Source organism: Antechinus flavipes, chromosome 1 (genome assembly GCF_016432865.1).
Source record: "Antechinus flavipes isolate AdamAnt ecotype Samford, QLD, Australia chromosome 1, AdamAnt_v2, whole genome shotgun sequence".
Classification (NCBI taxonomy): domain Eukaryota; kingdom Metazoa; phylum Chordata; class Mammalia; order Dasyuromorphia; family Dasyuridae; genus Antechinus; species Antechinus flavipes.
In genome coordinates, this window is record NC_067398.1 from 164,195,948 (window position 1) to 164,221,705 (window position 25,758).

At 39.8% G+C, this 25,758-nt stretch overlaps 1 protein-coding gene across 1 annotated transcript in view; it reads left to right on the plus strand.

Moving 5' to 3' along the window:
• MRPS27 (mitochondrial ribosomal protein S27) overlaps positions 1–18,001 on the plus strand; it is a 129,283-nt gene extending 111,282 nt beyond the window's left edge. Inside the window, exons 7-11 of the mRNA XM_051992471.1 lie at positions 1,452–1,567; positions 3,277–3,379; positions 7,497–7,639; positions 14,499–14,651; positions 17,705–18,001. Of these exons, the coding sequence (XP_051848431.1) occupies positions 1,452–1,567; positions 3,277–3,379; positions 7,497–7,639; positions 14,499–14,651; positions 17,705–17,944 (755 nt within the window). The 3' untranslated portion in view covers positions 17,945–18,001. The remainder of the gene's footprint in view (positions 1–1,451; positions 1,568–3,276; positions 3,380–7,496; positions 7,640–14,498; positions 14,652–17,704) is intronic.
• The last annotated feature ends 7,757 nt before the right edge of the window (positions 18,002–25,758 follow it).

The window sequence follows — 25,758 nt, forward strand, 5'->3', positions numbered from 1 at the left end:
GGCATTAAGTTTTATAAAAGAGCTTCTCCCTTCTTCCTCACCTCTGAAACAGAATCATCCTCTCCTTATTTTTCAAACATAAATTTTCCAACTAAGGATCATTGATTTGATTTTTAAGGAACCTTAGAGGCCATCCAGGCTAATCCCTAATTTTACATGTAAAGAAACTTAAGTCCAGAGAGGTTAATTTTCCCCAAAGAAGTTGTTTGAAATTTCCTTTGCCATTGTTCCATGCTCCAGAAGTAGGAAGGGAACCCAGTTTGGTAGTAAATAGACATAGAGCTCCAATAAGTTAGACAAAAAACCTGATATCTCTGAGCTAGATATAGCCCTTTTCTCTGACTTAATTTTTTTTAGTTGATACTAATGCTGTGTGTTTATATAATAATATTTATATAGAATGAATGAATGAATGAAAATGCATTTATTAAATGCTTACTATGTATAAGACACAGCTAGGTGGTGCAGCAGAGAGTGCCTGGCCTGGAGTCAGGAAGACCAGAGTTCAGATTTCCCTTCAGACACCAAATCGCTTTACCCTGTTTGCCTGTTTCCTCATATCTAAAATGACCTGGAGAAGGACATGGCAAACCACTGCAGTGTCTGCCAAGAAAACCCCAGATGGGGTCGTGAAGGGTCAAGCACAACGGAAAAACGACTAAACAGCAACAACAGATGCCCAAAGACCCCGAGGGGTCTGGAGACAGACAGCTGTCCTCTTGGGAGAGCCCAGCAGGGGGAGCAGCGCACACAGGAGGCCTCCGCTGCAAATGAGAAGCAGCCGTGGTCCTCCAGTAGGCGCAGTCTTTTTTAGGGTCATTTCCAGTGATAAAAAACCCCGTGTGCTCTGAGCCTTGTGGCAGGGCCAAGGTGTCAGCAGTGTTCTTGCTAAGCCTCCAGGCCCTGGGGCTCCTGAGGGGCGAGGCCGCCACCCTGTTCCGAGGCTAGGCCAGCTGCTCGGGAGAGAAGGCTGGGGTCTGGGGGCTGCTTCCCCGGGCTCCTGGGCTCAGGCTCCGAGGCCGCCGCATCTTCCTGCACTGGGGGAGATTTATGAACACTTACAGATGTTATCTTGACCTCACAACAGCCCTGGTGAGTGGGTAGGATGATTATTGTCCCAGTTTTACACATGAAGAACCTGAGACAGGTAGTCGTTAAATGAGTTGCTCAGGGTCACACACGTCGTAAGTGTCCAAGGCCGTATTTGAACTCGGGTCTTCTGACTCGTAGAGCGCTCTGTCCACCACGCCACCTAACTGTGATCAGGGTTAGCAAATATACATATCTCGGATGTTGGAAGGTAAGTCTCCTTGGGGCCTTGGGAACGGGGAGAGGGTGTAGGTCCCAGGTATCCTGGCTTGCACAGAGGGAGGGCTCGGTGAGTGTTGGTATGGTTGCTGACTGACAGGCCCACTGGATTCATCTTTGTCCCGACTTGGTCTCCTTTCCAGGTGCTTTAGCAGTGGTTTTCCAGGTCATGCTGCAGGAAGACTTTGCCACCCCCTCCACTCAGCTGCTCTCCCTCTATGTCTTGTACCAGTGTCTAGCAAAGAAGTCAGAATTCAGCGTAAGTGTTTCTCATTAAATCCTCAGAGCCTGAGAAAAGCCAAACCAAGGATGCTGAGGGAGTTAGAGCGGCAGACATTGAAACCCATTTCTGTTTGGCTAAAAACACCTAAAGATTAAGATGGAAAGAAAAAACAGATTTCTTTTGTTATTCCTTTCAGTAAAAGGAAACTAGATACCTTAAGAAACTGAATGGATTGAATGACAATTTGCTAGTCACTTCTATACATTGTGGAAAATTAACACAGATTGATTACAAAGGTTAGAAAACTGGGCTGAACCCTTTAAAAGACATGGTGTTGCAGATAACCAGTTAATAGCGTTTATTAAAGTGTTATTGATGTTTTAGATTACCTCTGGGTCATTAATGTTTTGGAAAATCTTGAATAATTAGATATTTTGTTGCAAATCTTAGTTTTTCAAATTGCATTGTTATTTTTACCTTCTATTTTCCTAACATACTTTGGCTCTTAAAGCAAGGAAAGGAAAGGAAAAAGAAAAACAAGGTTCTAATGCAAAAATTCTGTCATTTAATAGCTAAATTTTAAAAGTAAAATCTCACCAGGCTCACTTCTTATTCATTTTATAAGTAAAGACCAAACTTCTCATCTTTTGGCACAGTCTGTTTTCAAAAACCAAATGGCCTAGGAGTTAGGCAGACTTAATTATATTCTTTTCCAAGTCCATATACTTGGGGTGCTTTTCCCTCTTGAAGTAATTGTTTCAAATGTTGTGGAAGCAGGAGAAATGACACCAGTATTAAGCAAATCTACAGAATGGTAGTGTTGGTGTAGAAGCAACCTCAGGCTTTTAGAGGCTATGCCTGTGAAATGTGAATTCTGGGAGATCATGTGAGTAGCTACAGGACCAAGGATTCTGTTTCCTCCAAAGAATCATCTTAGCTACACATATGGCTAACTCATCCCCACATGGTTTGGCCTCTGGGTGATGCAGGGGGTTTGGGCCAATGAAATAGGTAAGGCTTGGACAAAAAGGTCACTATCTGCATCACCAGAAAGAGTCCCATCCCAATAAAACTGAGACAGAGCTGCAGAAGGATAGTGAAAGGGGTTTGGGACTCTTATACTAGAAACCTTGCTTCTCTTGCTCTGGCCTAAAAGCACTGTTCCTTCTTCTGCCTTATTCCTAATGTCCGAATAACCCCAGAACAATTTTAGCTTTGTTTCCTAGCTTTTGCCATTCATCCAGTTAGCCCAGATTCTTATATATGAACTGATTTAGCATCAACCAAATCACATCCTACCTTTCCCAGCCTGGGAGTCTGATATCATGTCCCCTGTGTCACAGTGTCTCCAGTGAGTCCCCTGGCTATTGCTCTTAGGAGTCCATGGCAGACACAGAGATACTGTTTATATTTTTTGCTTCATTTCCTTCCCTATCAGGTAGCTTCAGTTTTAGTCAATTATAATTTGGCACTCTTGGATGAAGGAAACTATTGCTAAATGTTTCTGCTTGCCTAATTTGTTTACATTTGTTTCTGAAAGGTACATATCCCCTTAAATGTAATCTGGTGGTGAGATTTATTTTAACAAGCTATTAAGAGGAGGCATTCTCATGCTTACTGAATTGTGTAAGAATTCAGTTGTTTGCTTCTTTATACCACTGTGTGTTTGTGTGTGTCACTAGGCTATCAGCTTTTCAAGTCAACATTGCTTGAAAACAGCATTTATTCTTGTGACTTTTTTGCAGTGGGAGGAAGAAAAAAATATTGGAGCATCCTTATTACTGCTGGGCCTAAAACAAGAGAATACTCTATGCTTGAGTTCCCAGTTGTATGGCTATGCACTTCTGGGTAAGTTGTGTTCATAACCTATGATTTTTCTTTACTGATATGTAGTTGACACCATTCTACTAGTTACCTAACAATCTCATTTGAATTCAGTTCTCCAATGAAATTCCAGTAACACTTGCTCACAGACATAGAAATACATCATTGATGGGACTGAGGTCTTTATAGAGTTTAATAGAGGTTATTTAAAATGTAGCAATACTAAGCCCACAGTGGCAGATGATACTGAGCTCAGGGAGCTCTAAACTCTTCAGAAAGAGTCAGTGTGACAAGCTGACAAAGGAAAGAACCTTTTCTTATTTTGTTTAAAAGTGATCTCCCTTTTCCCCTGCATTAAGCTCTTGAGATTAATACCAGACCGGCAAACACACAGAAACTTAACTGTAAGGAAATTATAATATAGTAGAATGGGCCCTAGATTTGTCCAAGAGAACTGAGTTCTAGTCCTGACTTTATCAGTAACTTATTTTGTAACCTTTTCTTGCAACTTTTTAAGATTTCTTGACCCTACTATGAAAAGAGAGTGACTGCAATCAAGAATTCCAAAATCCCCAATTGTCCTAACATTTCACATTGTTCTTATTAGTCATTTGTTTTTTCATTTGGTTTTGATTCTTTAGGACCCTATTTCCTTGGCTCCAAGTCCAGCTCTCCATCCACACAGTTCCACTTAGCTGCCCCAGCACTTCATGACGTGCTCTAAAAGATTCAGAATTAACCCATGTTTGTATTTTCTCATACTAACAAATATATTTCATTTTTTAACTCTCTAATTCCAAATTTAGCACTCCATCTAATTTTACCTTCTCTGAACTAGGGATTAGCAAAGAAATTGTACAATCTTTTTTCTGTCATATCTGACTCTTCATGACCTCATTGAGTGTTTTCTTGGTAAAGAAGCCGGAAGGATTTACTCTTTCCTTCTCCAGCTCATTTTATAGATGAGGAAACTGAGGCTAACAGAGTAAAGTGACTTGGCCAAGCTCACATGACTAAATGTCTGAGGACAGATTTGAATTCAGGAAGATGAGTCCTCAGGTCCATAACTCTATCACTGTACCACCTAGCTGCTCCTCACAAGGAAATACAGACAGGTAAATAGAACATCCTATTTACCGACAAGCACACACTTCACCCCATAGTTCACAAAAGACATTGCCCCATGAAATTGTTTACATACAAGTTGCACCAATATGGCTTTTGGTAACTTTTTCAAATACCTTTATTCTAAACAGTCGTGGTCTTCTAGCCCAACCCAGGAGGTGTCTCAAATTTAGACAGACAGTGAAGTAAATGTGTGCGTTGGGCCCCGGGCCCTCTTGCTTTTCCTGGAGCTAATTGGAGCATTCAGAAAGACATCCAAGGTGTTACAGCTTGACTTGTTTTGAAGGTGGTCTTTCTGAATTAAATGTGTTGTGGCATAATATGGTACCTGATTCTGATGGAATCTGATGGAAAGAGAGAAACTTAGATTCTGTCAAAACAGAGCTCAAAGTGGGCTTTTTTTTAAAACAGATTTTCTTTTTACATATATTTTTTTTTATTTTATTTTATAATAACTTTTTATTGACAGAATCCATGCCAGGGTAATTTTTTCACAACATTATCCCTTGCACTCACTTCTGTTCCGATTTTTCCCCTCCCTCCCTTCACCCCCTCCCCTAGATGGCAAGCAGTCCTATATATGTTAGATATGTAAAACAGATTCTCCATGATTAGTTTGCCCTCACCTCCAACTCTCCCCTCCCTTGGCTGTGGTATTGATTGAGGTAATGATTTTCCCTTTTGCCCTCAAGTTGGCATTTAAGACCTTTTTACATGGTATAGATTATTCAGAAAGCTACTGGGTCATGGAAAATGTGTTTTGTTGGCTTGGGGCAAAAACCTTGATCTCTTGACACCAGTGGGTATCTGATCAAAAGCTATTTCCTGCCATGCCATGCATCATGCAAGCTTGCCAATGGCAATGGAAGCTGTTCCCTAAGAGTGAGGACATGGCAACTGCTGTCCAGCCAAAACACCTGGTAGGTCTAAATTTAACCACAGCCTGATAAGCTTTGTACCTGTAGTTTTCTCAAATATATTCTTAGTAAAAATAAAACAAATTATGTTTGTCCAATTAGCACTGAATTGGGCCAGCCCTATCTGATTTGGTCATCAGTACTCTATCCTTGATGTGGGGCTCAGCAGACAAGAGTGCCCCACCTGGAGACTCATCTTCCTGGGTTCAAATCTGCCCTCAGATGCCTCCTGTGTGACCTCAGGCAAGTCACTTCATTCTTTTTGCCTCAGTTTACTCATCTGTAAAATGAGCTGGAGAAGAAAATAGCAAACTACTCCAGTGTCTCAGCCCAAAAAAAACCCAAATGGGGTCACAGAATTTGGATAAGGTTGAAATGACAGGAGAAGCGGTCACCTCTGTAGGAAAAGCTATTTGTAAAGATGTGTAGCTTCTTTTCACAGTAGTTTAACATCTCACCTTATCCATCTTCATCTAAAAGGTGAACTGTCAGGAAGGTCTAGAGGGAGGCAATAGATCCCTGTGATGGAAGGACTAAGAGCTCCCTGAGATCTTCTAAGACAAAGGCCCAATTCCTCTTTGATCCCTACCCTTCCTCCCCTCCCTTCCCCCAGACAAGGTCACCCTGTTACTGTCTGTTCTGCAAGCCCTTACTGGGCTGCATTTTCAGCCAAAAGACTCTTAGCCTCCCTTTCAGTACAAAGGAACAGCATGAACACCCTCCTTGATAGTATCTCCTCTGCCTCTGAACTGGAAGCAAGATTTCTGGCCCTTAGTCAATGGATGGTTCTTTTATTTTTTTAAGGGGGAAGGTAGAGAATAATGGGTTTGTTTTTTATTTGTTTTTTTCACAAGGGCAAAGAAGGCATTCTCTCCCTGCAGCCTGGGGATGTAATATAGGTGAGCAGGGATGATTTCCTGTCATTGAACACTGCTGTGCACTGGCATGAGTTCCCAGAGGAGGGCTCAGAGTCACTTTTACTGAAGTGATCTCTAAACAAATAAACCAAAAAAAGGCCATGAAGTCCAACCTCCTCATTTTTACAAATGAGAAAACTGAGTGATGAGGGAGTTAAAAGCCTCGCTTTAGGTCCCACAGTTGGTAAATGTCAAAGCAGAATTTGAACTCTGTAGCCAATACTCATTGTATAACGTAACATCACTAGGCCCTATTTCAAGATTTTTTTTTTTTAGGGGAGACAGTTCAGATAATTTAGTGACCTTTCTCTGGATACTTTTTTGAGCTCAAGTATATTATTAAAAGTATTAAAGTCTATTATTAAATGAATTTCCACAACTGAATATCATGACCAATGACCAGTCTATGAGAAATTTAAAAATGGTTTAGCACACTCTCAACTCATTGTATGTCCATAATGCAACACAGTAGGGCAACAGGTTTAAAAATATTTTTTTCAATAGGGAAGAGTTCACACTGGAAGAAAAATCTGGCCCCGGGCAAATCATTTAATCCTGTTTATCTCAGTTTCCTCATCAGCAAAATGAGCCAGACACAGACATGGTAGTATCTCTGCCAAGAAAATCCCAAATGGGGTCATAAAGATCAGATAGACTGAAAAATGACTTAAAAGATTGTAATAGAAATTTTGTGAATGTAATTTTATTAAATATGTTCAGATTTGTGTGTGTATTATAGTATATTGTCTTATGTGAAATCTGTGCTGTGCATTATCCTAGGAGTTTTGAAAACAGTGAAATGGGTGGGTGGGAAGAAGGAGAGGATAGCATCGTCACACTGCATATCTCATTTGCCTTCATAGCCTTAGCTCACACAGCTCCATGCACTGAGCAAATTAGGGGCGCCATGCCAGACCCTCGTGAGCATCTGGACAAAGCCCAGATCCCGTCCTCAGAAAGCTTAGACTCTTAATAGATGAGCACACAATATCTTGACTACAGCGCAGCAGGAGATGGGAAGCACCGTGAGAAAGCAGGGAGTCGGCCTCCTTTGATCTGAGGGGCAGGGGGAGACCTTGCTTCAGGCAGCACTCAGGCAGGGCCAGGGGGTGGGGAGGGTTGGGCAGGTGCCGCTGAGGTGGCGAACATGCTTCTCTCATCTTTGTTTCTTTTAACCGACAGGGAAAGTGGAGCTGCGCCAAGGACTGCGGGCTGTGTTCCGGGACATGCCTCTGATGTGGACCCCGGGGTATCTGGACAGAGCGCTTAAGGTCATGGAACAAGTGACGTCTTCCCCAGGAGATGTGAAGCTGTGTCAAGAAGCGGTAAGTTGTCTCGTTCTGGATCGCCCCGCAGAGAGTGGCGGAGCAAATCCAGTCGGCCTGGGAGCTGGCAAGGCCGCGCCACTTAAACCCCTCTGAACCTCCCAGCCAAAGGGGCATCTGTCATCCCTCCCCACTCCAACTCCGAGATTCTGTCTTCTGCTCGTGAATTTAGCTTCTTTGGGGCAGCTAGGTGGTGCAGTGAACAGAGCACTAGGCCTGGAGTCAGGAGGACCTGAGTTCAAATCCAGTCTCAGCACTTACTAGCTGTGTAACCTTGGACAGGTCACTTAACCCCGTCTGCCTCAGTTTCCTTATGTATAAAATGAGCTAGAGAAGGAAATAGCCAGCCATTCCAGTACCTTTGCCAAGAAAACTCTAAATGGGGTCATGGAGAACTGGCCCCAAAAACTGAACAACTTTTAGGTCTGACTTTAATTGTTTGGAAAGTGTTTTATAATAGTGCTCACACAGTTCCTGATTTTGCCTTGGCAGGTAAGATTCCCAAATATTTTATATTATCTGTAATAATTTTAAGTTAAATTTCCCTGAACAATTCTTAACATGGGTGTCTGGAAAGTTGTTTTTTGATAACTATATTTTGATATAATTGCTTTCTTTTGTAAAGCTCTATATTTTATGTATTTAAAAAATGTTATTCTGAAAAGGAATCTGTAAACTTCACCAAATTGCTAAAGGGGTCCAGCTGTAAAACTTTAGAGCTGTGAAACTGCTAGAAAGAAATGCTTTGTACCAGCACTACCCTGAATATAACTAATAGATCATTGCAAAAAAATGTCTCCCTAGTTACCTGTCAGGTTTGCCCAAGAAAGGTGTTATTGAATTCTAATGTATTTTATTTAGACATGCCTGTATCTTTTTTTTTTCCTCTGGGGGGCTGGGGAGTAAGAGGGAGGGCACAAATCAGGCTTCCCATGTTCATAAAGCTAGCAAGTGTCTGGGATTGGATTTGAACTCAGGTCCTCCTGACTCCAGGGACAGCATCTATCCACTGTGCCACCTAGCAACCCCAACATTCCTACATCTTTTTTAAATAGTATTTTTCTCCCAATTACATTATCAAGAAAATTTTTACAACATTTTGAATTCCAAATTTTTTCCTTCCCCTCCTCTCTTCCTGAAATGGATAGGCAATTTGATGTAGATTTACACATATACTACGCATGTACTATCCATGTTAAACATTTCCATATTAGTCACAGTTGTGAAAGAATACTTCAAAAGGGAAAACACACACACAAAAAGAATAAAGGGGGAAAAAAGTAGGCTTTGATTTACATTTGTAGTCCATCAGTTCATTATCTACTTAGGGATGGCATTTTCCTTCATGAGTCCTTGTATTTGTATCATTTTGTTGCTGAGAAGAGCTGAGTTATTCATAGTTAATCATCACACGGGGTTGCTTATACTATGTACAATGTTTTCCTCGTTCTGCACATTTCATTTTGCATCAGTTCATATAAGTCTTTCCATTTCTTATCTCACGATAGTATGACATTATATTCATATATCACAGCCACTCCCTAATTGATGGGCATCCCCTCAGTTTCTAATATCTTGCTACCACAAAAAAAGATTGCTGTAAATATTTTTGCTCATGTAGTTCTTTTCCCTTTTTTATGATCTCTTTGGTTTACAGATCTAATAGTGATATTACTGGATCAAAGGATATGCAGTTTGGTTGCCCTTTGAGTATAGTTCCATATTGCTCTCCAGAATGGTTGAATCAGTTCACAACTCCACCAATAGTGCATTAGTGGCCCACTTTTCCCACATCTTCTCCCATATTTATCATTTTCCTTTTTTTTTTTTTTTTTTTGTCATATTGGCCAATTTGATAGATGTGAGGTAGTACCTCAAAGTTGTTTTAATGTGCATTTCTCTAATCAAAAGTGATTTAGAAGACTTCTTCATATGCCTATAAGTTTGATTTCTTTATCTGAAAATTGCCGGTTCATATCCTTTGACCATTTATTAACTGGGGAGTGGCTTGTATTCTTATAAATTTGGCCCATTTCTGCATATATTAGAAAAATGAGCCATAAGAGTCACTTGCTGTAAATGTTTTCCCCCAGTTTTCTGCTCTCCTTCTAATTGTGGTTCCATTAATTTTGTTTTAATTTAACGTAATAAAACTTACCTATTTTACACTTTATAGTGCTCTCTATTTTGTTTGGTCATGAACTGATAACTCATTTAATTTCTCCTTTAAGAATCTGAATGCTTTGAACTGATTAGTGAGTAACAACAAGATTGTGTGATGATGAACTTTGATAGACTTGACTCTTTTCAACAATAAGGTGATCCAAGCCAATTCTAATAGACTTGTGATGGAAAGAGCCATCTACCTCCATTGAGAGAACTATGTGGATCAAACCACTAGTATTTTCATTGTTGCTGTTTGCTTGCTTTTTTTTTTCTTTCTCATGTCTTTTTGATATAATATGCAACATTATGCATATTATAAATATGCAAATATGTTTAGAAGAATTGCACATGTTTAACTTGTATCAGATTGTTTGCTGCCTTAAGATGGAGAGAAGTGGAGGAAAGAGGTAGAAAAATTTGGAACACAAGGTTTTGCAAAAGTCAATGTTGAAAACTATCTTTGTGTGTATTTGAAAAGATAAAGTATTATTTAAAGAAAACAAGGAAAAAAACAACTGATTGTGAATTTTGAAATACAAGCACAAGAGTCAAAAGAAATCTATAAAATGTCAGAAGAATGTTATAGACATGTGTTCCTAAACTTTACCAAGACATTTGACATCTTTGTGGATGTAATGGGAAAACTGTAGACTGAATGACTGTATAGTTCAGTGGATTTGGCAACTCTTGGGGATCACAGGACTGATACCCAAACACAGATTCTTTCTAATGTGAAAGTATATCACATGTTGAATCTAATAAGTCTGTAAAGAAGTTATAATCTATTTGTTCAATTGACTTGGAAATATCAGCTGCCACTGGAACTGTTTAATGAGACTAACATTTTCATAGTGCACTGTACCTGGAAGCAGGAAGATTTGAGTTTGAATCTATCCTCAGATTTTACTAGCTGTGTGACCCAGAAAAAAAGTCAGTTAACCCCCCCTTCCTCTCCTTTTAGCTCAACTGTAAAATATTAACAATGATAATAGCTAACATTTATATAGCACTTACTATGGACCAGGCACTGTGTAGTACTCTTTATAATTCTTATCTCATTTAATTATCACAACTTCCAGGGAGTTGAGTTGATAAGTGCTTTTATTTCCCCATGTTACATCTGGGAAACTGAGACAAACAGGATTAACTAACTTGTCTGGGGTCACCCAGCTAATAAGTGTCTGAGATAAGATTTGAATTTGGTTCTTTCTGACTCCAACCCCAGTGCTCTGTCCACTGTACCAACCAACTGTTCCTGAATGGGGATAAGAACAACTCTTTCTCCCAAACTTGTTGTGGGCACCAAATGAAATAATATATGTAAAGGACTTTGCTGACCATAAAGCACAGTGTATAAATGCTATCATCATCATTGTTAAAGCCTAACAGAATAATTAAACCTCCAGAATATCACTTCTCACTTATTTCTACAGTGCTTCCCTTCTTCTCTCCCTCTCCCCAAGATGATCCTAAAATACAGTGTATACAGATTAAATAAAAAGGAAAAATAGTGGAGAGCACTCTCCCCTTTATAAAATTAGTGACAGTGTTAAGAGTGAATTCTTAACTTTTGGGGCTTGTATAGTTTTGGATGGAAATATTTCTAAAATGTGTTGCAAAGCTAACCATCTTTAAAAGAATATACATTTAACCTTTTCTTCATGTAACTTTTTTTTTTTTTATCATAGATTATCATAGAAAAGCTATCTGGACATAGTAGGGATCTTCAGCTACACAAAAGATCCTTCTCTTCTAGTTTTGTATATGGAAATGCCATATTGGGAGAGAGTGTTAAGTTCATATTAAAAACAATTTTTAAAAGATAAGTCAGGATTGTCATGAACATCAAATATTATTGTGACTATGCTGTAATATAATATCGCCCTCAAGGGCCATAGAAATATGCATAGCATTATTTGGCACCAAATTTGGGCATCCTCCCATCCCTAGCTGCTGTGTTTTTCGAATTCATAGGCTTTTTTCTCCTCTGCTCTCAGAATATCAGCTATCATATCCTGCTGTGGCCATAATGCTTTACCTAAAGCAGCTTGCCTCTTCTCTCCTTATCCACTGCTTCTAATTTGCTCTGATCTAGAAAATGATTGCCAAGATGATTAAAGTTGTTTGTAAAATAAAAGCAAATAAGATCTAAGTGACTAGATCTGAGATCATTCTCCTGATTAAAGAGCATTAAATTTTAATGGACTGTATGAGATTTGGAGCATCTCTTTTGTAACTTAACTCAGGAGGGGATATTATTATGATCATAGTTTAATTTTGTTTCCTTGATTATGTTTGGGAAGGACAAAGAATGTTAATCAATAGATAACCAGTTCTTCTATTAGGAAAGGTTAGAAATAGAGGGAGCATCTTATCAGTGAGAGTGATGATTTTAGTCCTTCAAATAATAGCCCACATGTTTGTGTAGCATCTTCCTTCTGAGGTTAAGTTCAAAGCTTTACAGCCCGTTTTCTGATTATTTTTCCCAATACCCCGAAAACTAGGTCAGTGTTGTCAGATGTTTCATAAATGGGGGGAAAAAACAGTATAAAAAGGGAGAGTTGGTTTCCTCCATAGTATTGTGCAGAATAGCAAAGCTAGAATTCTTCTATTCTGTTTTCTAGCCCAGTGATCTGAGCTCCAACAGACTGTTTTCCTTTTTTCCAATATAGGGGAATGCTTTGTTCTTTTGAACATAATATTGAAGGGGTGTGGATATAGGGAGGGAGGGATGTGAGCATGTATGTACAACATGGCAAATTGAGTTGTCAAATCACCTAAGCCTTTGTTAAGCACTTAATATATGCCAGGTTCTGTACTAAATGCTAGAGATCCAAAGAAAAACAACAACAAAATAATAATAGTTTCTCCCTTGAAGGATTCCACATTCTTAGAGAAAGAATGTATAAACCAGTGTGTACATACTTGTAAGGGTGTGATTATCTATATGTCGTTTTGTTTTCCTTGTTCTTTTCCATATTTTTGTACAGTATTCTACTCAACCCTTGAGAAACCAAGGGAGAATGCACTAGCTGGGTCTCGCTTAGACACATACAGTAGAAACCCCTGGGGCAAGACATTATCCCCCAGATTGGAGTTTCGGTGTGAGTTTATTTGACCTGGATTGCACAAACACTAGGGAAAAAATGCCTTGGCCAACTTTTAGCAATAGCAGAATATCCTGTTTGTTTCATTACCAAAGCATAGTCAGATTTTTATAGAAACATTTTCATTTTCTTTTTGCCTTAATCTTTGGGTGTTTACGCTTAGTACAACCATACCAGCTATAAATAAATCATGATGCACAAAAACCAAAAGATAGATATTTCTAAGTAGGTGTTCCTGTTGTAATCCTGGCTTTAGTCAATGTCGGTAATTTAAGGACTTGAAATTGTTGCCCATAAAGCCTGTGAAAGGGCAAGGAAATGTTCCCTTGCAAAGAGAGTCTGATTTAGATTCTTTAGGGTCTATTTGACTTAATAGAAATATGATTCAGCTCTCTGTACTCACTCAGCCTGGAATGAAGGTTGTGGTTTGATGTATTACTGGTGATAAAAGGCTTCCCGATATTTCTGAGTTGTGTTCCATTGTGAGGCAGACAGAAACCCTGGCAGATTCATTGGTATCCAGGGCAGGTCGCCTACACTGCCCTTAGCAACAGAAAACATTATCATCCAGTCTCAAATGATTATGGCATCTGTTGGTTCATGTTGCTTTTAACCAGAAGCATCTATGAGGGCCAAAAAAAGAAGTTTTCTTAGATTCTTGATGCTATACTTGGAAATGGACTCAAACTGTGACTATCTGTGTGACTTTAGAAGTCACTTAACCTCACTGGACCTCAGTTTCTTTATCTGTAAAATTAGTGATTTAGATAGGTTCAGGCATTCTCACACATTTTGATCTCAGGGCATCTTTAAAAATTATTGAACCCTCCACCCCACTAAAGAGTTTTTGTTTACATGGCTTATATCTATCAGTATTTACCATAATAGAAATTAAAACATCTTAACATTTTTTATGAACATAAATTTGACCTCCTGAATCCCCAGAAAGAACACACACTTTGACAGCTGCTGGACAACATCATTTCATAGGTGCCTTCTAGTGCTTAACCCCCTATGACTGGGCTAATTCTATACTAAAATCTTGGGGCTCAAACCTTTCTCATACAAGAAGAGTTTGCTTAGTCTCAGACCTCTTACCCATGACAGTTTTAAGCTTGTCCTGTTCTCTCATTTCCCTTGCCCTCCTTTTCTCTGCCCTACTCTCTACCCAGGCTAGAGGGGCTTGAGAGGAACAGGAAGAATATTTTATTGTCCATAAAGCAGGTGACATGATAGTTTCCTTGGTGGGGCCAGGAGTGAAGTCAGATGCCACAGTGCTGCTCTGCTTATGTAACTAACTCACTTGATAGATCATTTTTGGAAGCTCAGAAATGTTTGCATTGCACTAAATTTGCCTTATCATCTGATGAAGTGTTTCTTATGTGAAATAAGACTATTTTTATGTCTTCCAGCATTTGACAAGGGTGCCAGCTCCCGCCCCAGGCAGTTCCCAAATGCCTTAGCCCTGCTACTACCTGCTTTGACTCTTCCTGTTTCCTGGAACAGGCCCCTTCAAAATGCCCAGCAACAAAACAGTGTTTTTAGAGTCAAGAAAGACTCACTCATGTTATCTTGGTGTTTCACAGCTTGATGTACTGGAGACGGCGCTGACGTCTCTGCTGACTTCTCTGACCGATGAGCCTCCTGCCGACGGGACGCAGGAATCAGAACCCAGTGATCAGTTAGATCAGGAGCAGAGCGAGCAGTCCAAGCTGCCCGAATACCTGGATCGGTTTAAGGCAAGTCCTGTGTCCTCCTCTCCCCCCAGCCCCTCAGAGCTGCTTCTCGCCCTCCCCGGTGTGCACGCCAGCGTCAGTCTGCATTTTGGGGGCCTGAGCCAGAGCCCGTGTCGGGCGGAAGCTGAAGGCTTTCCCCTTAGACTCGCGCATCCACATCTGGTTTGCCAAGGAAGGCGGCGTGTCATTGACCCCACATTCTGTGCCTGATAGGCCGGCTTATCTGACCTGCTGGAAAACCTTCCCTAACACTGGGGCATTCGGCATGTGGTTGGGTCTTGCTGCCATCACTCATCCTTCTTGCCCGGGGAGAGCATCAGAAAACCATTGCAGAGTGCTTGAGCTCCTGACTCTTGGCAAACACGTGGGGGTCCTGAGGGGGCTTGTGAGTCTCTGAAGACTCTAATATAATGCAGCTCTTAAGAATGTACACTTAGATGAAGTCTGTGGATAAAATGAGACAATAAGAACAATAATAACATTTCTAGAGCTCAGAGCATTGTAGTGCACACAATGCTATACCTGCAGTCAGAAAGCTTCATTTGCATGAGTTGAAATCTGGTGTCAGACATTTACTTCACCCTGTCTGCCTTAGTTTCCCCATCTATAAAGAACCAGAGATGGAAATAGGAAATGATCTTTGCCAAGAAAACCCAAAAGGGATCACGAAGAGCCAGAAGTAACTAAAAAACCAATTGAACAACCAAAAAACCTAACGTATAAGTCATCCTACTGCCAGAAACTGTACTGAGGGTTTTACAAGTATTATCTCCTCTGATCCTCAGAACAACCCTATCCCTTTTTAGTGATGAAATTGAGGCTGACAGGTTATTGACTTGTCACTGGGGTCACACATCTAGTAAGTATCTGAGGCCAAACTTGAACTCATATCTTTTTAACTGCAGGCAAGCACTTTGCAGACCTTACAGTATTAAGTAAATATTAGCTGTGTTATAATGATGATGATGGGATCTGGAAAGGATCTAACAGATCAATTAGTCCAACCTTTTTTTTAAGAAATCATTTATTCATCTTCCTTATAGATGAAAGAGACTGTCCCAGAGAGATTAAGCATCTTTCTGAAGATCACAAAGTCGTCAGTAGCAGAGCCAAGGTTTTGAAACCAGATCCTCTGTCTCCCTTCAGATCCCTTCTTTTGGCTTAGCCATAAGCACCTACTATGTGCAGAGCACCATCTAAATGCTAGGACAGAAACATAACTGTGAAACAAATCCTGTTCTCATAAGAGGCAGGCACCATTTTTTGGCAAGATTTGGTGCCTTCATTAGTTATTGATGCCTAATTATATAGAATATAGGGAAAGAACAAATCTCTCTTTTGCTGGCAATTCCCGTTATTGCCTTGATTATTGTGAACAGTGCTGCGGACTTTTCATCTTTATATATCACCAGCAAACCTGGGAGGCAGCACAGTATGGTAGGAACATTAGATTTGAAGTCAGAACATCAGGGAGTAGGGAGAGAGTAAAAGAAAATCAGAAGGAAGAGAAGATGAAAGAAAGAAAAGAGGGAGGGAGAGAATTTGGAACTCAATTTTAAAAAACACATTATTTTTATATGCAATTGGGGAAAAAATAAAATGTTAAATAAATATATTAAATAAAATTAATCCAGATGACCTTGAAGGTTTGGCAAAACATCAGAAAAAAGATTATTGTTTATCTTTGGCATCATTCTCTGATATAGTGGAAAGAGATCTGCATATGGAATTGGAGCCCCTTTTGGGCAAGTCATCTGTCCCTTGTTGCTGTTTCCTCATTTCATTCATCTGTACAATACACAAAAGCAAAACAAACCCTGTCCTCATGAAATTTATAATCTATTAATCCACAAAATGAGGAGGTGGGACTAAATGAATCTCTATTTTCTTCCTGGTGAGGTATGTGAAGAAAACTACTCAATTCACACCCATTTTATTTTCTCCACTTTGCCTGTGGTTTGGGTTTGTTTTTTCTTTTAAGCATTTTCTCTCAGCCAGCATCAGCCCTGCTAATATTTACCAATCTATCCCTTCCTGTCATTCCCCTCCCCCTTCTCTCACTTGCATTGTCCTCAGAATAGAACTATACCTGCTATAAATTTTCAGGCTTTTGTATATTTGCAGATTCTCATAAAAATTCATTTTTAAAAAAATTGTTACCTATTTTCATTATACCAGCTACCTGAATTTTAAATATCTGCTTAGAATCTGTCTCACTGGGGCCTCTCTTTAATGTTATATTCCCCTGATGCAGTTTGTTGTTCTCTATCAGCCCTGGCCCTCTTCCTGGTCTTGGAGGCTTCACTACTTAAGCCAATTAATTGCTTTTGTGACTAACCATCAGTATATTTTGTGAAATGCAAATGGCCCTCTCCCATGTTCTCCATCCTGAAACACTTATGTGTATTAATGTTTTTCATACTCCATCATTGGGACTCCACTGGGAATACTGGGACTCCAGATCAAGTTGCCATTTTGCATCAGAATAGAAGCACCGTGATTCAAAGCGAGTCATCAGGCCTGTAGTGGAATGTGGTGGAGGGGGTAGGGGGGAAGAAGGTACAATAGCTGCAAGGACTCATGGGAGCTGTTTGACACGCCATTAGTAAGAAATGATTTCCATCTGTTGAGAGGAACACTAATAGGGGCAGGAGAGGGCAGCCATTTATCTCAGTCTTGGTTTAAAGAAAAAGGCATGGTGGAGGGAACTCGGGTTTGTCAGAGGCCTCCTCATTCTGTACAGCTGAGAGCCTTTGTGGGGAGGTCCGGGGCTCTGGCCAAGCCCCTCCCAAGGCGAGTCCGCAGCTCTCCTGTGGCTCTTCTGTCTCCCACCGGGATAAATCAGTCCCGCAGGGAGGCCCGGTCCCTAGTTTTCATTTAATATCTTTGATTGCCAGGGAAAAAATCAAGGGTGATCAAGCAAGGTCATCGACCTCAAAGAACTGGCCTCCGAAAGCTCGCATACTCGGGGATGGCTGATGGGCATTTCTCGAGTGAATTAATCTGGTTTCTCCCCTCTTTTCTTCCTTTTTCGCTTTTCCTCTTTTTGAAAGCAGTTGTTGCACTCCAAGCTTCAGGCCCAGGGCAGAGTGGCGACAGAGTCCCCATTGACCCTGACTACGCAGTTGGTACAAGAAAAGCTGCCGGCCTGGGAGGCGGAGGACATCCAGAACTACGAGCAAAAGCTGAAGCAGTGGCACCAGGAGCAGGCGGAGCTCCTTCAGAGGGAAAGGGCAACCCGGGAGAAGGCCCGCCAGGAGCTGGAGGCCCGGAAAGCCGCCGCTGCCTCTGCCTAATCCCGCCCCCGCTCCCGGGCTGTTGATTTCTCCCACAATAAACTGAAGTGAACGCAATCAGGGCCCTGACTTTTACTGATCTCTGTCTTTCCTTAACTTTACAAATATGGTGCCAAGAGAGACATGCAGTAGGAAGCATCGGAAGCCGGAACTCAAGTTTTCCTTGTCTTCCCTGCGCCACCGACTGTGCATGGCACGCCAGCACTGACTCTTCCCCCTGTAGCAAGGCAACCCCACCCCCCACCCTGTGCCCCTTCCCCCTCAGTACGTGGGCAGAGGTCTAGGTCTTCAGGCGTGGGAACACCCCAAGGCCCCCTCACCCCATGACGTTTTAAAATGAAACCAGTTCGGAAAGCAGGGAACAGTTTATTCACTTGTTTTAAGCTATTTCCAAGGTCTTCGATTACCATTTGGTGCTGTAGCTTTAAGTACCTGGGAGTTACAGAGGCAGGGCATGGCCTCCTGAGCATCCTTGAAGAATTCGTCTGAAGGGAAGAGCACAGGTTAGAGCCTCGAAGTACTTGGCTCGGTGGAAAGAGTTTTGGATTTGGAACTGAAATCCTCTTTTTAACCAGTTTTTATATTTCCCAGTTACATATTAACAAAATTTTAACAATCATTTCTTAAACTTCTGAGTTCCAAATTCTCTCCCTCCTTCCTTTCCCACCCCTGTCCTTGAGAAGGTAAGCAATGTGATGTCAGTTATATGTTTGAAGTTATGCAAAACATTTCCATATTAGCCGTGTTGCAAAAGAAAACACACACAAAGCAATAAAGAAGATTTTTATTTTTTTTAAGTATATACATGGATAATTTTCAACATTCACTCTTAGAAAATCTTGTATTCTAATTTTTTTCCTCCCTTCCCCTCCCCCTCTCCCCTAGATGGCAAGTGATCCAATATATGTTAAACATGTACAATTCTTCTATACATATTTCCACAAGTATCAGAACATTTTTTCCCTAAAAAATTTTTGATTTAATCTGCATTCAAAGTTCATCAGTTCTCTGGAGAATGGATAGAATTTTTCATCATGCGTCCTTTAGAATTATCCTGGATCATTGTCTATCAGAGTAGCTAAGTCTTTCATACTTAGCCATGCTTGCAGGATTGCTGTGTACAATATTCTCCTGGTTCTTCATTTTTTTTTTTCTGAACTGTTTTGCTCATTATTTCTTATAGCAAATAGTGTTCATCACAATTATATGCCACAACCTGCTCAGTCATTCCCCAATTGGTGGGCGTCCCTTTGATTTCCAATTCTTTGCTACCACAAAAAGAGTTGTACAAATAAGTCCTTTTCCTTTTTCTTTGATATCTTTGGGACATAGACCAACTGGTGATATTTCTGCACCAAAGGTCAGTTTTCTAGCTCTTTGGGCATAGTAGCAAATTGTTTTCCAGAGTGGTAGGGTTAGTTCACAACTTCACTCACACATCATTAGTGGGAGCATCTTTCTGTGAAGCTCAATGGCAGGACTGTTTTAACAGTAGAAAGCACCATGTTAACAAAAAAAGGGTGCACTGTCTTGCATCTCCCAACTGTAGAGCTCCTAAATTTGGGACCATGTCCACCACAGTAAGCCACTTTATCTACTTCTGTTGGAGGAGCAGAGCGAAACAAATCCATAATGGAGGCTGTCAGCCTTTTGGCAAAGGCACTTGTTTCAGGGCACCACAATCTCTGAGGGAAGATTCTGTGTCCTCAGATATCCCAGACTGGTTTGGCAGAAGGCCCAAAACATTCCACATCCCTGCAGTCATATTGTCTGGACATGTCCTCACTGACCAGGTATGGCTGAGCGTCTCCCCAGCATCCATTTCTTTTTCATCCTGTCACTGCCCCAGTCTAGTTGTGGCCTATGGGGAGATGATCAATCAGTGTGTTGTTGGGGCAGAGTCAAAACAAGGCTGTGAACTCAGTGTAATTCAGAATCTCCAATCCTGGCGAATTAATGGGTTTGGATTTTTGGGGTTTTATTCTTTTAAATCATAAAAAGGCTTTTTTTAGGCATAAGGTCAACCCTATTTTGTGAAACTGCCCAATCCTGGCTTATATGTTCTCTTGTAGACATGTTTTGTTTGAAGTTTGGGGCTCAGCTACCAAGTGAAGGAGGGAAACTCTTCTTACTCCCAAGCCTATGCATCCACACCATTCTATCCAATAACAGATTCTGGAAAGAGTTTGAGCAGGATTAAAATGCATAAAAGAAATTCAAAATTTGAAAAAAAAACTGTATTAGTTGCCAGTGATACAAAAACAAAAATTGTAATAGTTCCTACCTTCAAGGAGATTATAGTTAATTCTTTCCATAATAGACACAAGAAACAATTCTTGGTTTAAAAACAATTTTTTTAACTGTCCTGAGAGTAACAAGGTGTTCTTTGAAAGTTTCTCTTCCCTGATGAAGAGCATAGGAATAATATTTGCCCGCTTCTTAAATACTTCATTACCTTTTCCTTTCAAATTGGTTTCTTATTGTTAAGAGATTAAAGTGAAAATAAATGTTTGAGGATTTTTATATAAGCCATACCTCATATTACCAAAATATGGCACAAAGACACTATGTGAGCACATATTGGAAAAATGGTACTAATAGACTTACTTGATGCAGCGTAGCCACAAACCTTAAATTTGTAAAAAAAACAGTATCTAATAAAGTACAATAAACCAGAGCAATAAAATGAGGTGTGCCTGTAGTAGATACTCATTATTTGGGGGAATTGGGTGGGGGGGAAGGTGATGGTTCTGACATTTCACCAGCAACATCATCACTCTCACCCAAGGGCATCATGTTTCCATTTTTTCTCTTCATTTGACCATGGTGACTTCCTCATCTCCCAAGCCCTATGGAAAGCTTTTATATCCATATCTAAACACACAGACTCCTTCAGTTGGGACAATGGTGCCATGGGGGCCCAGGAAATCCCCTGTGGTCCTGGCCAACACCTCCTCCCTTTTTCTCTTCTCATTTTAATCCTGCTCAAATTCTTTTAAATTGTTCCTTTGTTGCCAAAAAATAAAAGTGAAAGTAAATTTTTGAGCATTTTTGTGCCGGCATACTTTAGAAATATTGTGGATTCAGTTCCAGACTACTGAAATAATGCAAGTATCATAATAAAGCGAATCATAAGAACTTTTTGATTTCTCATGCATATAAAAATTGTTTACACTCTGATGTAATCTGTTAAGTGTGCAAAATAATTGTTTTTTTTTTAATTCACATCTTAATTAAAAATACTTTTATTGTTAAAAAATGCCAACTATCATCTGATCCTTCAGCAAGTTATGATATTTTTGATAATGGGAGGATCTTACCTCAGTATTTGGCTGCTGACTGATCAAGGTGGTGGTTGCTGAAGTCTGGGATGGCTTGAGATGAAGCAATTGGAATATTCAGAATTATTAAGACAAAAAAGCAGTTTCACTCTATTCTTTAGTAAGCAGATACATTTCCTTTTCCTATGTTGTTTACAGGCTCTTGAGCCCCATATAAAGTATCTGATTAGATCTTTTTCTTCAATTTCTTTTGCCCACCACACTTCAGTTTTCCCATCAGCATTCATTGTCTCAGTCCCCTTTCTGAAACTGGCTCAGTGCAGAAATTAGTCTTGTTGAAAGTATTTGCCTAAGCGGGAGAACTGTTTGGTTCTGCAAATATGTATTGTATCTAGGATATACTGCAACATATTTAACATATATAGGACTGCTTGCCATCTTGGGTGGAGGTGGAGGGAGGGAGGGGAAAAAACGAAACATAAGCGATTGCAAGGGATAATGTTGTAAAAAAAATTATCCTGGCATGGATTCTGTCAATACAAAGTTGTTATTAAATAAAATAAAATTTAAATTAAAAAAAAAAGAGTATTTGCCTATCTCCTACTTCCTTTAGGGCAAAGGAAGGTATTTAAATATCCCCAATGGCCCTTGGGGCATAAATCAAGGCTCATTGGAAATAGCTCCATTTTCCTATAGCTCCTTAAAGTTTGCAAATCTGAGGTTACTATGGTTTCTAGGACTACTGACTGGTCAAAGCACCAGTGCCTAGGCTACAAGATTGAAGCCAACAAGACAAAATTCACTTTTTCTCCACCCATTTACCCTCCTATGCTGGTGGGGATCTTTCTTATTTCCCAGGCTGTTTCCAGGCTAGGAAGAAACTTAAATTCTAACATGGGAAAAGACTAAACATTTTTGCACCTCTAGACTTAATATGTAGTAAGTTCCCATCAATTAGAAATGTTCAGGCAGAGGTCAGATAACCTCAGGGATGTGATTGAAGGAAGTTCTTTAAATAGTTAAGAGGCTTGACCTAACCTCTTAAAAAAAAAAAAAAAAAAACCCACTAAATTTCCAATTGTTATTGATTATTTTTAAATTACCTACATTTCTGAAAACATATCTCTTACTTCTTCCCTTAAGCAGTGAGCCATCCCCTTGAAACAAAGTATTAAAAAAAAAAGTATTCAAGAAAACCAACAAATACATCAATCAATACTGAAAGTACATAATAGCATATCCTGTCCTCAAAAAAAAAAAAAAAAAAAAAAGGAATGCTTATATTTTTCCATCTCTTCTTCAAGGCCAAACTTGGTCATCATAATTATATAGCATTCAGTTTTGAATGTTTTCTTTCCATTTATGTGGTAAATCATTGTGAATATTCTTCCCCAGGTTCTGCTCACTTCATTATGCACCCCTTAGTATAAGTCTTCCCCCCATGCTTGTCTAGTCACCATATTCATTCACAGTTTCTTGTGCTTCCATAAAAATTTAGCTGTGACATTTTGGTGTCTGAGACCTAACTTTGGCCTCCTTGGTGTATATGTCTAGTGGTGGGATCTCTGCAACAAAATAAACGATTATTTTAATCATCTCCCTATATAAATCCAATTTACTTTCCATAGTGATTGGACCAATTCACAACACTACTAGTAGTGCCTATCTTTCTACAGACCCTTTAATACTGATTATTTCCAGTTTTGATCATGATTGACAATTGCACAATGTGAGTAAAAACTCAGAATTTGGGGGGAATTAAACTAAGATTCTTCCCAGTACTATGTTTCTAGTGGTGTAAGAAAATGAATGGCATTTCTTTTTTCAGGAGAAAGCAAGAGTCTCTTGCTTCTCAGTAACAAAAATGAGAATGTAATTTCTATGGTTTCTTTCATGGTTTCAGTACTGGAGAGAGACAGCTCCCATTGGAAGCCAGCCTGCTGACCACTATTTTCAGGCATAGAAATGAATAGGAAAGTTCAGCACTCTGAGCCCCACTTTTTTGGTCTTTTGCCATCCTCCTGATGGAGAAGCTTCTCTGCCTCATCTGTAAAATGAATAGTTGAACCTGGGGAGCTCCAAGATTCCTTGTCACTTCAAAACCCTGAGCCTGGGATCTGCCAGCTTTGCTGTTCGGGTCTGACCACCTGCTCTAATAGGAAGGCCCCCATATAGAGAAGCTTAGTTATGGAGGGGAAATCAGTCCTGAAACCAAAGGATTCACCTTTGTTAACACCTCAGAATCAAAGTGAGGACTGAAACTTATACCAAGCTCTTCATTGTGGGGCTGAGACCTTATTGTTCTTATAATAATTATTATTCAAGCTAAATGTTGAGTGTGGTGAATCTTTTTTTGCTCTTGCCCAACTTTCTGCGACCCAATTTTGGGGTTTTCTTGGCAAAAATAATGGAGTGGTTTGCCATTTCTTTCTCTAGGTCCTTTTATAAGTGAGGAAACTAAAGTAAATAGGATAAATGACTTGGCCAAGGTCACACAGCTAGGAAGTTTCTGAGGCCAGATTTGAAGACAAATCCACTTTCTACTGTGTCACCTACCTGCCCATGTTCAAGGTGAGGTCTGGCCCTCACAAAATTAGAAAAGAGACTTGTTTTTTTGGTCCCTGCCCCCTTGCAAGTAAAGCAACTTTCCCATACCCAATATTGACAAGACCCTGCAGAAGTATCCTAGAAATGGGGTGAGGGGAAAGGAATAAAAGCAGAAAGATTTTAGATTTTCATGCCTGTCATATGATATTTGTATCAGGAGTGAAGCAGAGTATCAAAAGACTGAAAACATTTGATCGTTGAGCCAAAATTGGAGACATTAAGACAATTTGCTATTTTTTGAGAGCTGATTGAGTTCAGGCTGATTGAATGTCAAATCAATAATTGGTCAGAGCCCCATGAAAAGAAAAATCCTGGGTTCTTTGGACTACTGAATGACAAAATAAAATTTACAAGCTTTAAAATAAGTAAATTAAATGCAACTGTCTCTAGCAGGGGAAAATGTTCAAACCACATATAAGATGTGGTGCTCAAGGGCTGAACAACAAGGAGACCAAGATTCCCTCCTGACCAGTGACCAACTAGTGCACTGTGAATACCCACAGGGCTTTTTTGGTTTTGGAAACAAATTGAGCCAGCCTCTGAAGCAAAAGCTGCCTTGAAAATTGACCAAGCTTAATTTAAGAAAGATAAAAATATAACTCTCCCTTTTTAACGAAGATGGGGAGTCTGTGTAGAACACTATTCATACTGTCAGAATCAATTGATGTTAGTTTTGCTGAACTGTCACTTATTTCTCTTGTTTTTTTTCTTCTTCTTGGTCTTGGATCTGACTTTTTGGACTGCAAAATCATGCTGGAATTTTCTTTCACACCTAGAGCCTTCTTGCCCTGAAGAGTTTACTAGCCTCACTGCCTGCTCACACTGGATTATCCTTTCCCAAATTTCCCCAGACTTTCCCAAAGTCTGCCCCCTTTCTCCCATGGGTGAGTTCCTCCTGAAATTTTTTGTGGAAGGGCTTAAATCATCTGTCTTCTCCCAGGCCTGTTCCTGACTTTCTGAAATTCAAAACTATGCTCCACAACCTTCAACACACACACACACACACACACACACACACACACACACACATTTTTCAGTAAGTCCCTTATGTGAGTAGTTTTCCCCTATTAGAATATAAATTCCTTGAGGAATATTCTATTCTTTCATTAGCAGAGTGACTTGCATATAATAAACAATTTATAATTATTTTCTTCCCTTTTTTGTAACAAAGACTGCTTTGCTAGGTTGGGAATTGAAAAGGATGCAAAAATAAAATTTTTAAAAATCTCTGATTTAAAATTTTTTATTTAATTTCCTTTCCCCATAGAAATTAATTCTCCTCCTGATAACCTCAAAGAGCCTGTCAATTCTTGCCAGTCTTTTGTTTGTTTGTTTGAGTTTTTAGTCATGTTAGTATAACTGATTCCTTTATCTGTGGGAGTTTCCTGTTATATAAAGGATTGACCTAGCAGAATCCAAAGATCTTTGAGAGAGCTCACTGATGTCATAGAATCATAAGTCATGGGTCATAGATAGAAGATAGTTTTCAGGTCATCTAGTACAATCTCCTCATTTTAAATTGAGAAGACCCAGGATCCAAAAAGATTTTCAATTGCCCAAGATTACACAGGTAGTAAAGGAAGAACTGGGATATGGACTCAGGTCTTCCAAGTCCAAATTTAGTGCCTTTTCCCCAGTACCGGTTGATTGTCCAGAATTCAAAATTTGATCTCCAGCAAGCACATTGCTTCTATCAATGTATACAAACAAGTTAAGTCAGCATGAGCACGTCAATAATGAGAATATAGAGAAAAATCAAAATAGCCTCTGTTCAATTCATGGTTTCATGGGGGAAAAGATGGGAAAACAGCTTTTGCACAAACATATACAGAATAAACTAGAGATCCAACAGAGGGAAAGTACTAGCATAGTGAGGATTGGGAAAGACTTTTTACAAAGTAAAACTTTATGGCAAGAAACTAGAAA